This window comes from Cebus imitator, unplaced genomic scaffold, assembly GCF_001604975.1.
Source record: "Cebus imitator isolate Cc_AM_T3 unplaced genomic scaffold, Cebus_imitator-1.0 Scaffold7, whole genome shotgun sequence".
NCBI lineage: Eukaryota > Metazoa > Chordata > Mammalia > Primates > Cebidae > Cebus > Cebus imitator.
In genome coordinates, this window is record NW_016107322.1 from 10305526 (window position 1) to 10318904 (window position 13379).

The 13379-nt window shown below is 36.3% G+C and overlaps 1 protein-coding gene across 12 annotated transcripts in view; it reads right to left on the minus strand.

Moving 5' to 3' along the window:
• ROBO1 (roundabout guidance receptor 1) overlaps nt 1-13379 on the minus strand; it is a 1110926-nt gene that overhangs the window by 26131 nt on the left and 1071416 nt on the right. For 9 of the 12 annotated variants that reach the window (XM_017539921.2, XM_017539930.2, XM_017539908.2 and 6 more), the window contains 4 exons: nt 12890-13225; nt 11044-11151; nt 8262-8406; nt 4383-4631 (listed from right to left, as the gene is read on the minus strand). In XM_017539921.2, coding sequence (XP_017395410.1) covers nt 4383-4631; nt 8262-8406; nt 11044-11151; nt 12890-13225 — 838 coding nt within the window. The remainder of the gene's footprint in view (nt 1-4382; nt 4632-8261; nt 8407-11043; nt 11152-12889; nt 13226-13379) is intronic. The other 3 variants (XM_017539966.2, XM_017539955.2, XM_017539975.2) reach the window with 1 other exon arrangement.

The window sequence follows — 13379 nt, forward strand, 5'->3', positions numbered from 1 at the left end:
AGCGAAACTCCATCTCAAAAAAAAAAAAAAAAAAAAAAATCTTGGGTCTAAAGGATACATAGGTGTTAGCTCCAAACGGAGAAGAGAAAGTGGTGTTCTGGGAATATGGGAGAGCTTGTGCAAAGATAGTGAGATGAGTGAGAACTGTGCTCATTCCAGGAACCAGAAGAAAGTTAGAGTGAAGACATCATAGACATTGATGAGGGAGTGACAACACGTAAGGATGGTAGGGCACATAGGGGTCAGAGCACAAAGGGCTTTGATTGCTACATTAAGGAGCCTTGCCTTTAAGAAAAATGGGAAGCCATTGAGAGATCTTAAGCAATGGAGAGACATGATCAGTGTTGCAATTTAGGAAAACGCCTCTGCACAGTCTGCAGCGAGGAATTAGACTGAAGCAACGAGACCACTTAGCAGAACATTACTGTAATGCAGGCGAGAGAAAATGACTGTCGGAACTAGGAAAGTGCATTTATGGCTGAAGATATGTGTATCACTCAGAATGATATTTAGGCAGTAAAAATCTACAGTAACAAGTAGTTGGATATATGGATCTGAAACTCCAGAAAGAGATTTGTAGAGAAATAGCTATCTATATCTATGAGTGTACCATTAGGGAAATGGCAGGATGATAAGACTCAGAAGTCATCTACTAATGGGGGAGGGATTCGAACAGATCAAGGGATCAAGAAGAGACTTCATTCAAATACTTAACTAAAGATGGAAATCATAACATTGTATATAGTATCAAAAAGGTAAATACAATTGAAATGGCCAATATCAAGGAACTGGTTAAACAGAGTAACACACTTTATGTAAGTGTCTAAATAAAATGCTACCAAGATGGAAAAACGCTGTTCAGTGAAAAAAAATAGTTTATAAAATAATATTGGCATGTTATTAAATCCAAGCCTTGTGAGGATAAGTAAAGATGAAAGACTGAAAGGATCTTTACTGAGGTCTTCACGCTGACTTTCTGATTACATAGATCACTGGGGCTTTTATATTTTCATTTTGTTTATAGGTATTTTCAAAAGTTTATATAGTAAACATATAGACTATACATTAATCATAAAATAGCAATTAAAGCACTTTTAAAAATAGGCTTTCACCTACTTTTTATTAGTGCCTAGTGTTGTTTCCAGCAATGATCCTGGAAATAAAATCCATAATATCCTTATAGATTAAAAATAATATATTTGAAAAAGGCTGCATATAGTCAAGTTGATTATAAGTGAAGATAGTTAATGTATCACCCAATTACATTTACCTGCCTCAAGTTCTACAATCATCCATTAGCCTAAAATAATAGACAGTAGATCGACTCCAATTCTTCCATAGTATCCAATTCCATTTATCAAATACTTTATTGAAGAAAGCGCTACAGAACTCAATGACATAAACAAGATGAGTTCTGTCTTCAAAAAACTTTTAATTTAAATTGGAAAATAGAGATACAAATAGCAAATGCTAATGCAACATGAAAAGTGATTAGTGTGGTAACACCGATGGGAATAGACTCTTTATGAAGAGTAAAGAAAAGATGGGGTGAGTTTTTTCCAGGCAAGCAGAGCATGTGTCATTTGAACAGCAATTTGAAAGATAAGTGCTTGCCAGGCAATCAGAAAAGAACATGTAGAAGACCTGGATGTTGACGAGTTTCAGGCAACGTTAGGGACTTTCAAACAGACTAATCAGAAAAGAGTGTACATGACGAAATTGGGAGGGAAAGTAAATAAAGGGAAAAGGATTATTAAAAAACTCTAAATACTGGGTTAAACACTAAGACTGGACTCCGAATGAGGGAGCATTACCAGACTTGTTGTGTGCAGAGAAAGATATTGTGAGAATGAACAGAAAAACAGAGAGAAGGAAAGTGGAGATCTCTTTAAGGATAAGGCGGATTTCACAGGACAGGGATGGAGGGCCTGCCCTAGCAGCTGCTGGAATGGAAACTAAGGAGCAAAATCAAAATCAGGGGCATTTTGGATTGAAGAGATTTCATGAATAACCTCATTTGTAGAATGCTAGTTAGAAACTAAGCTGATTTTTAAATGACAAAGGTAGTTTTTATGAGTTTTGCCTATTCCCTTAGCCATTTTATTTTAAAACATTGGTCAAATGAATAGTGGCTGAAAATTCTAAACAAGATAGCCAGCAAAGTAAAAGAAAAGGCAAGTTTGCTCATATCTGTAATCCCAGCACTTTGGGAGGCTGAGGCGGGCAGATCACCTGAGGTCAGGAGTTTGAGACCAGCCTGATCAACATGGAGAAACCCTGTCTCTACTAAAAATACAAAATTAGCCAGCCTTGGTGGTGCATGCCTGTAATCCCAGCTACTCGGGAGGCTGAGGCAGGAGAACTGCTTGAACCCAGGAGGCAGAGGTTGCGATGAGCCAAGATTGCACCAATGCACTCCAGCCTGGGCAATAAGAGTGAAACTGGGGTCTAAAAAATAAAAAAAAAGAAAGAAAAAAAAAAGAAAAGAAAGAAAGGAAAAGGCAAGTTTGAAAAGTCAAGTCCAAAGACAAAGAATTTGAATTTGGACACATGGTGAAGTTCAAGTGGAAATACTGTGGCATTCAGGAAAAGGGTCTAGGCTGGCTAAAGAAATTTGACAGCCATCAGAATATAATAGTTGAACTAAGCAGTGGGATGACTGTAAATGTGAGGGCGGTAGGGCACTAATATTTCTGAATACTTACCCTGCTTCAGATGTTTACATACATTATCCATTGATTCTCACAACAATTTATAAAATGACCATCAGTGCAGAAAGCATAAGTATAATAAAGACTGAGAAGCCTTTAGATTTGACCATTAGGAGGTTACTTTCAATGGACTGATTGAAGCAAAAAGTTATGGGCCAGGATGCAGTGGGCTGAGGTGTGAATGCAAATCAGGAAGGCAGAAGGAGTTAAACAAAAGGAAGCAGGGGGAGAGCACGGAACCAGAAGGAAGGCCAAGGAAGAGGAATGTATGACGGGAGTAGGGTTAACCCTGAAGAGAAGGGGAATTGAATGAGGAGGAAGACGCTGTACATTCCAGATAGATAAAGGAAAACCGATTTCTGTTATCAAGGAAGGTGGAAAGGAGGACGTAAGAATACAAAAGAAGAGTTAGCCAGAAAGAAAATATTGGGTATCCTGAAAATAGAGACAGGATGGTGAGGAAACAGGTAATACAAGGGAACAACAAAAAAAGAATCCTTAGGTATTTCAGAACTAAATGGTCTCTTTTAGTCTCTCATTGTCTTCTAATAAGAGTAGCATGGATGATCCTGATATTAATATGGAAAAGAGGTGCCTTATTTGCTCTTAATTTTCATGACATTCCATGGGTTAATAATATTACTTTAAAATGTCTGATAATCCAACTTTCTCACTGCCAGATAGAAGAAAGCTTAACTACTTTCTTGTTTTACAGTGTATGTAATTTGAATCTGGTAATCTTTACAATAGAAGAGTTAATAAACATTGCAGAATTCTCTTTTAATCTACAGAGTAAAAGTCAAGTCACATAAATCAGAATTTGTTATTCATTTGAGAATATCAAAGGAACAACTTCTGAAACAAATAATATGCTCAATTTCAAATGATATTAGAAATACAGAAAATAATATATACATATACTATGTCAAGGGCAATAAAACAGTATAAATAAAATCATCAACAATGAGAGAAGAGCTAACATGATGTAGTAATAGCTTTTATGTGGTGGAAATGACAGGTGAAGCCATTGTATATAACCAAAATGTATTGACTAAGGGTGCTCAATACATAGGCTTAGAAAAGTCTAAGCACACACAAGCGTGCACACACACACGCGCACATACACACACACACACACACAGTACATAATAATTGACTAAAGAACTCCAAACTCATATCTAAACAAAAATAAAGGTTTCTGAGGTCAACACAAAAAGAATATATCAAACTCATTCTTCTGTGACATTATAGTTATGAGGGAACACATTATTATGTAAACTTCATTTTAAAAGAGAGGAGAAAATGTATTTTCTACCAACTAAAGAAGTAATTTACCAATGCAAAAGGAAAACTGAAGGACAAAACATCCACTGTCAATCACATATTACAGGATTAGCAAACCATATGCCATGTGGTTATGACTATAATTTTTATAAGTGGGTGAGTATTAATGCACATTATTTTATGGTTGCAAGTTCACTTGGATCAGTTAATCTAATGCAATGGTCAACAATATGACTCCATATGCTAATTACGTGGGCTTACTGTGGGATGATGCTGCGAAAAGGCTTATGTGACAAGAAAATTACTTCAAGGGATAGCGTTTGATAACTTCAACTGAGGAGTAGAAATTATCTGATTTGTTGGCAAAGAAGGCTAGTGACAGCCTACCTCCTGTCGGGTTGGTGCTGCATGTGGCCAATCTCCTCTGGACAATCCTGTAACATGGGCTGAAGTTCTTCCTGTGGGGAAGGAGTCAGAGTGGCAGTGGATTGATGGCTATAGGACACGGCAGCTGGAGAAGAAGCTGCTCCCCGAACAGGGGGAGTGGGGCCTCGTTCATCTTCCTCCTCTTCTAATTCATCTTGTTGCAAATACATCCTTGCTGGTGGCACAGGACATGGCATTTCCTGGTCATAGCTAAAAGAAATGATAAGGATGTGTAGACTTACTTCAGATTATTCAAATAAACTACTTGGATAGTAATGAAATGTCACCTTTAAATTGTTTTTCAAATCTGAATGTTCTCAGTCAGGTTAAGGAGATAATAGTTGAAAATGATTTTACCTCAAAAGGTTTGTGAATTACTGCATAGACTATTTTTCTCCAAGAGATTGCAATTTACATTAAGGTCTTAGAAGTCATGCAATTAAAAAAAAAATTCACATAACATGGCTTAATTTAGTACACCCCAAATGTATTTGGTATAGTTTGTACCTCCAATTCAATATGTTCTCTAAAAGAAGACTCTAAGATGGTATTACAGAGAACCTGAAGATGAGCTGCTACATTTTGAGAAAAATATACTTTTATTGTTATTATTTTTTTGAGACAGAGTTTCACTCCTGTTGCCCAGGCTGGGGTGCAATGGCACAATCTCGGCTCACTGCAACCTCTGCCTCCTGGGTTCAAGAAAATCGCTTGCCTCAGCCTCCTGAGTAGCTGGGATTACAAGTGTGCATCCCCATGCCTAGCTAATTTTTATATTTTTAGTAAAGACAGAGTTTCACCATGTTGGTCAGGCTGGTCTCGAACTCCTGAATTCAGGTGTTCCATCTGCCGCAGCCTCCCCAAGTGCTGGGATTACAAGCATGAGCCACTGTGCCCAGGTGAGAAAAATTACTCTTAAAAATCCTTTCAGAGAAAGATATACTGGAGATCAACCTATTTAGTTCAATACAACCCATTTATTTCTCTGAAATTATAGTAGATCGCTATTTCTTCAGTTGAACACAAAAGGAAGTAGTTGGCTTCCATTTAGGATAGTGAGTGAAAAATACAATAATAAAATGCCCCTCTACTCCTCTGCTGGAGCTGGGTGGGAAGCAAGATGGATCTGGGGAAGACTCACGATTTCTCTTTTCTCTTATCCCAGGGTGTATGTTTACTGATTAAAAGGGCAATGATGTACTACATTATATAAATTGTGATTCTGTTACCCATTTCTCTTGTTCATTCTCTACCACCCACCTTGCTTACCTGAACTCAGAAAAGTTGATGCTTAAATAATGTTTCTTTGCATCTTTATTTTTTTAACCAATCTCCCTCTTTGCCTCTATCCTATGTTTTTGTTTGGAATTAACAAATATCTGAGCAACTTGCCTACTCACCCAAACTAGAAATGTTTTAGTCATCTTTGACTTCACTTTATTCTTCCTTAAACTACTCCCCAGTTCATTTCATTCTATAAATAAGAACTCTGTAGAATCTATTCTCTTATTTTTATTTGTTATATGTGCTACTGCAATAATCTTTTAATTGGTCTCCTAGCCTCCAGTCACGCCATTGCTTCTAAAATTACATAAATATGCATCACACACAGGTTATTCATGTGCTCTTCAATCAGCCCATGTTAGAGAATAAAATCTAAAGGACTAAGCAAGACACTCAAGTATCTGCATAATCTGGCTTGCATTTGCCATCCCAGCTTCCTTTCATTCCCTACCATGTGTTTCATGTTAGTTTTTCCACATCTCTGTGTGGTCCCATGTCCATAAAACCCCTCCTTCTTAACTGTGAACCTTCTCATTTGTCCAGATCAAGAACAAATGTAGCCAATCAGGAAACCTTCATTCTTCTCTGTTAGAATCAGTCTTTCTCCTTGGGACACAGATGCGTCTCCTATAGAGCTTTTATTTTTCTTAGCCTATATTCACTTATTTCATTTTGGTCCTCTTATTTTTGTGAACCAAAGCACAACGAATGTTGTTAAAATAGCTTGGGAAATGCATTTAAAAAAAATACATTCAGGCCAAGTAGAGTGCTCATGCCTGCCTGCAATCCCAGCACATTGGGAGGCTGGGACTGGTCGATTGCTTGAGACCAGGAGTTTGAGAACAGCCCGGGCAACACAGGGAGACATCATCTCCAAAAAATCAAATAAAATAAAATTTGCTGGGTGCCGTGCCATGCCTGTAGTCCCAGCTACTTAGAAAGCTGAGACGGGAGGATTACTTGAGCCCTGGAGTGAGTCCCTGTTTCTAAAAACAAAGCAAAACCAACCAAACCAAACCAACCAAACCAAACCAAACCAAACATACAGTTTTGTTTCCATGACCTGCAGATTCCATATTTGCAAATTCACTGACTTGGTGAAATTTATTTGTAAACCCCAAAATCAGTATCTGAGGCATTTTCATGGTCATTCCCACAGGTTCACAAAGTGGCCAAAAATATGAGCGCCTGATGTGCATGTTCCCAGCAGAGGTAAAACAAGGATACACTCTGCTTTCTTGTGTCAGTCCTCACACTGTAAACAAAGGCCATTTTCATGGTTTATTTAGTGCCATGTTTGCTGAAGTGTTTTAAACTTTGCATTAGTGATTTCTCTGTTTAAAATGGCCCTCAAAAGAAGTGCGGAAGTGCTGTTTAGTGTTTCTTAGCCCTGGAAGGCTGTGATGTGCCTTACAAAAAAAAAAAAAAAAAATGTATCTGCGAAATAAGCTTTACTCAGGAATGACGTATAGTGCTGTTGGATTCCATATTAATAAATGAACAAAATATGTTAAATAAGCTTCCTTTAAAAACATACATAAAACAAGGTTATGCATTGGTCAGTTGACAAATATGTTGTGGGTAGGGGTTAAAAGAAACTTCACCCTGTATTTCCCCAAAGACCGATGGTTCCACAGTTGCTAACTCACTGTTCACAAGAATTTTAAAAAGCATAAATATGGTGAATAATGAGAGTTTTCTGTAAATATTTTTATATAAGAATTTTACTTAAAAATGCAGTTTATAAAAAGATCATTAGAAAATGGAAACACGGAGGCTTTGTTTATGGGCATAGTTGAAACTGTAATACACTTTTCTGTGTGTGGAGAATGAAGGAATGATGTCTTTGTTTCTTTGCAGTCACAGAAAAGACTATATTTTCAGGTATATTTTATGATTATTTGTTAACTCTCCACCTTAAAGCAGTTTTCCTCCTTTGGTTATGTTAAAGAAGCAGCTGTTTTGTTTGGTGATACCACGTCCAATTCTACAGATTCTGGAGTGAGAAAGAGGTACACTAACTTCCTAATTGTTATCATGTGGATTATTACACTTGTTAAATCTTTAGAGAAACAATTCAGTAAAGTTTACATTTCTACAAAGAGTTCTCAGCATCAGATGATAATATCTAAGAACAAATAACCTTCAGGATATTGTCATTGTTGTATAAATCCACAAAATTATAAAAATTTCAAGACATGCCACAGAAGTTCTATTCAAAAATCACAAATCATATACATCCATATGTTAAATTATGTATACACACACACACACACACACATACACACACACACAGAGGATATATACATGAGCTAATATGTATTCATTTTTCTAGTCTATTCTAAGTTCCAAAAGAATCTTTCAAAGCACAAATTCCTGTTTTGGAAGCAGCAAGGAGAATATTTACTCCTGCTGACCAGCACTGTTTTATTTAAAGGCAATTGTTTGTGGATCTTAGAAATCAGTCTTCTCTTGATCATCCAGTGTAATAATTGCTTAAAATGGGCTGAAACAATCATATTACATCATTGACATTTGTTTAGACACTCCTCTTACCTTTCGTCTACAGAAATGTTGTACTCTTCGCTATTGCTGTGCGGAGGAGGATGTGCTGGGGGAGGAGGAAGCAGGTCAGCCCAGTTCATGCCACCTTGTTTTGGTACTTTGGGTGTTCTTGCCCCTTTCTTATGCCCTTGACTCCCTAGAAAGGAAATAAAATACAAGCCTTTGATATCTGACCTTTAAACCTTTTCTATTGTCACAAGTTAATTATTTTTTGTAAATATGATTTTATAATTCATTTATGTATACAGACATAAACACACTTTTTCATTAATTTTAAACAGAACTTTGTACAAGAGAAAATGCAAAGCATTTCCATGTATAACTGCAAAATAAATAGCAAAAAAGCAATAAAACCATGAATGGATGTTTCAAGCCATATCATTAATAGTGATCTTCCTACAGCAATTAATTGCATTATGGATTATCATCTCAAACAAATGAGCTGTAGACATATTTTCAGGAGTGCCTTTCTATTATTTAATTGCTGGAACCTAAAATACAATATGATACAGATACGATCTATTAGAGTTCCACTGTTGCATTAAATCACTGAATATATATAATTTGTACGTGTCCATTGAAATGTTTTAGGCACAATGAAATTACTAGTTTCCTTCAGAAAGGCAAGTACAGATGAAATAATAGCTGAAATAACTGATAGAACTAATGACAAAAAAAGGCAGAAAAACGATTTTTAAAAGGGACAGAAGTGTTCTCAGCCACTGTTTCTATACAATGATGGCTTATGATAAAATGATGTTGCTTGAACATTCTTAGTAGTTTGACATAGCCCAATTATTCAAGTGTTCCAGTGTTCTCATTTTAGATTTGGCATATTCTTTAAACACAGGGGCTCTATATATTTGAAAGCATTTATTTTAAAGAAAACTTTAGGTCAACAAATCTTTTCGGATAAAATATCCCCCTTTCTAATACATTACATTTAGATTCATATGTGAATTACAGAAGATAATTCTATAATTATTTTTCTCATAAGGTCCCTTACTATCAGTGAATTATCTTGGTCTTATTTTTTAACCTTATCCAAATCTTTTCCAAGTCATGTAATACATGAACCAGGTCTGACCATATTCAATGAGCCTTGATTTTCTTGTCACTTGGGAATTTTCAGTCAAATGGCAGTGTTTGTTAAGCCAGATGTTCTTGTACTGGTATGTTACTGCACCAGGTGTGTGCTAGGGACAGGCTGTTATTAATAAACTATGATAATCAGTCTTATATGTATGCATCTCTTTTCTCTTCCACCACTCTGGTGTCCAGTATTGGGATGACTGTGCATGTGTTGTAGACTAGACATTAACCAGTGTCTTCCTCTGGATTTCCTGACATGTATCTACTGTAGCAACTTCATCAGTCCTGAGAGGCCTGAGACAGATCTCTCCTATATCTTATTTACTTGCTTTGTTCTCTTCCTGAATTACCATCAGATTTCAGATATTTATATCTTTTTACGATATAGTCACAGAATTTCAAATGATATATAGCAGCAGAACATCCAGATCTAGGTATCTAAGCTGAGGGATACAGAAGGTCAATTAAATATTAATAATCTAGAATCATTGTTTTTTTCCCATTAAGAAATGGTATTCTCTATGTGACTAAGAATTCAAAGATGAAGTGGCATGAGACAAACAAATATTAAAATATTTCATATGGGTTTCTTAAAAGTAGATCCCTGAAATATTCCTCTTAATTCAGGATTGACTTAGTTTCAAAAAAGAAGTCATTTAATAAGATGTTAATTGTTAAAACAAACAACATATAATAGAATCAGAGTAAATCTAAATGGTAAAGGGCCATTCCTAAGCTCCCTTAATTTCAACAGAAACACAGGCTAGAAAATGCCAAACCAGCATGTGAGTTAAGGGAAAACTGTAAAATGCAAATGCCATATTCATTTCAGAAGAAGGGTACAGACTCTTAGCTAAAAGCCCCTAAGAACAACTTTAATCCTGTTGCTGGGAAGTGCCATTTCTACACTCTCCTTAAGAAACATTGCCAGCGTCAAGATCAATCAGTTTTGTTTTCATTGTGGTATGACGTGCCACATGTTAGTTCTAATAATGAACTGCCTTTAATTAGAAAAACAGGACTTAAGTACCCAGCAAGCTCCCATCTGCAGCCCCTATCAGGAAAACAGCTGGCAAACAGCTGCAACAGCATGAAGACCACAGGGAAGAGGTCTCAGTGTGACTTCAGGAGGCACTTACAGACTGAGGTTGGGAGATTGCTTTATGAGGCTTCAGAGTCAGAACTGAGGGATTGATCATAGAGAGGTGATAAACTGAGACAGGTTCTTACTGTGCCTGAATCTCATGTTATTGTCTTTTAGGCTTTTGATTCTGCTCAAGTGTCCTCAAACATTATGTGCTTTTATAGGCTCATTTCAAATGGCAACATATTTAGCAGATTAGCTCTATGTGCAACATTTTTAGTTATATTTTGGCCAAGGGGGAAAAAGAAGTTTCAACTGCCTTTAAAGATTAGGCAAACATGTTTCTTCTGGCTTTACTAAAGCTCATTAACAAGAATGAAAATAGGACAGTCAGACTTTGTTGCCAAATAGGACATAAAATGACTTAATGAGTGGAAAGTCCCTCAGATTGCAGAGACAAGACACATGCCTGAGATTCAAATTACATACGGTGATTTAGACACGTCACCTACATACATCAGTCCACTGGCACTCAATTTGTAATCTTGGAAAGTACCAGCTTTTTAAAGGAGAGATTCTTTGGTTCACCTTACTTACCAGATGTACTGCTGCCCCGGTCCGAACTGTTGTAGGAGCCTCCTGTGTTCTGGTCATATGATTGGTTGTATGGGATAGTTGGAGGAATTGTGTCATTTGCTCGATAATCTAGACATTTCAGATGAAAAAAAAAACAACATTTATTGTCTCTTTGTGAGTGGTTTCACATCTCTGTTGTATCTATATTTCTGAGTGACTAAAGAAACTAATTGGACGATTTATTTCCCTTTTTTTTCTTTTATTGTTGTATTCAGATTGTCAGGAAATAAAAAAGCTTATACTCCAAATATATATAAACTATAAATAACTTGAACAATATAACAATATAATTTTAATAAGAAATCATAAAAATATCATGTCTGCAAATCATAAAAACCAAATCACAATAACGTAAAAATAAAACTGAAACTTGTCAGCAAGGTTTTATCCAATAAAAAAAAATCCATGGTAAAGAAACAAAATATCTTAATTTTCCCCAGAAATGTTTCTGCTTACTTAGGCAAAGGTGAAAATCCAAATGATAAGCTCACCACTGGAATGTAGTCAGTAATAATCTGTAATCTAGCTGCATTCCAGGTTCTTTATTATAGTCTGACATACCAAATCTGCTTACAAGCAGTATAAACAACAAATCAGAGTTCTGAAATATTTGTACGGAGGCTCTCAGGGCTTTCCAAAGTCCACAGTAAAACCATACACTATGAAGGGATAATGTGACAATAGTTTGAATCACCACTGCAAACTCCATGATTACAGAAACTATCCTATTCATCTTTGTCAGTCTTTGTCATGAACTTATGCAGGAGTCTCGATCAATACTTATTAAATTGGGTTATTATACCAATCAAGTCCTTTCTTTAACTTGAGAAAAGGCTAGCTCACTTCATTATCAAGTTAAAACATATAACATTAACCCAAATGAATTTTTTAAGTTAAATTTTTGTAATCTTCAACTGTAGTTAGGTTGTATTTTTGAGGAAAATGTTCCCAACACAACGCTAAAGAAATTAAGTGTATGTCTCCAATTATCTACCAGAAAATACATTCTTTACCTGGAATAGATGGGATGCATTGTCCCCACCTATTCACATTAGAGCAATCCCAGTTTTCCTAGAGGTATAACTTGGCAAATCATGTTATTAAAGCAGTAGCCTAAAGGACTACAGAGAAATCAAACACCTATCTTTTCCAACTCCTACACGTTACAATAGAGAAACATTTCCTTCAGGCCACAGAATACTATTCTGCGGCTTCAAGTTAATACTAAACTCAATTTATTTTAGGTTTTATATGGACAGACTTCTATCAGGTCAACCAAAGAAATTTAGGTTCTAAAATTATATATTGCAGCAGTCTTAATAACCACACGAGGTAGCAGACATACAACAAATTGAACCACTTCTTCAGTTCAAGTTAATTATTTTATTTCAGGTTGATATAAAAATGCCATTGGTTTATATGACCATATAGAAGCAATTATCTTCCATCCTCTAGTGGAAAGAATGGGATAGTCTATTTATTGAAAATGTGAGGTATTGTGACAGTTGTACATCTGCCTCATGAATAAAAGATTGTCCCTCCCATTCCCTCACCTATTAAATTTAAATTAATCTCAATATCATTTGAAAATACTTATATATTATTATAAAATAAACTTTCCAAGGTTATTGTTGCGCTAATTAACTCTTAGACACGGGAAATTTCGAAACCAAAGAAATAAGATAATCTTAGCAACAGAAGGAAAGATTTTACTTGCTAGTCTCAGACAAGTTTGAACATCTAGTTGAGGTGCTGAGAGTGATCACAGGGAGCAGAAACGGATGGGAATACATGCAAGCGTCTTCACCTTTGTTCAGCTTGTTTTGCTCCATGATGTTGTACTGAACTGGTGCCACTTCTTGTTTCTGCTGTCCCAGTGGTTTCCAGTGCTTCTCGCCAGAGTCCCCGCTGCCGTTGTTCATGTTGTTGCTGAGGTTTGACTGGATGAGCTGAGTGGTGGCGTAAGGAGTAGGCTGCCCTGATGGATTGACAAAACGCCCATCCTTCAGATTTGGGCTATTGAAGGTTTTCATCTCATTGATTTTGTTACTAAGGTCCACATCACCATAAACAGTTGACTCAGGGAGCATCAGATTTGTTTGTTTGTTATCCAGTTGGTTGTTATAATTTGCTATACAATCAGCTATGTGCAATGGAGAGGAAAAGGAAACGGTCATTCTGCATGGTTATTCCTTTTAGATTTCTTTCTACGTAGCTTTGTGAGTCATAAGAAAATCGTTATGCAAAGTACAAGTGGGCTTAAACAAGATCAATAAAAAGGGCCAAATGTCCGCATG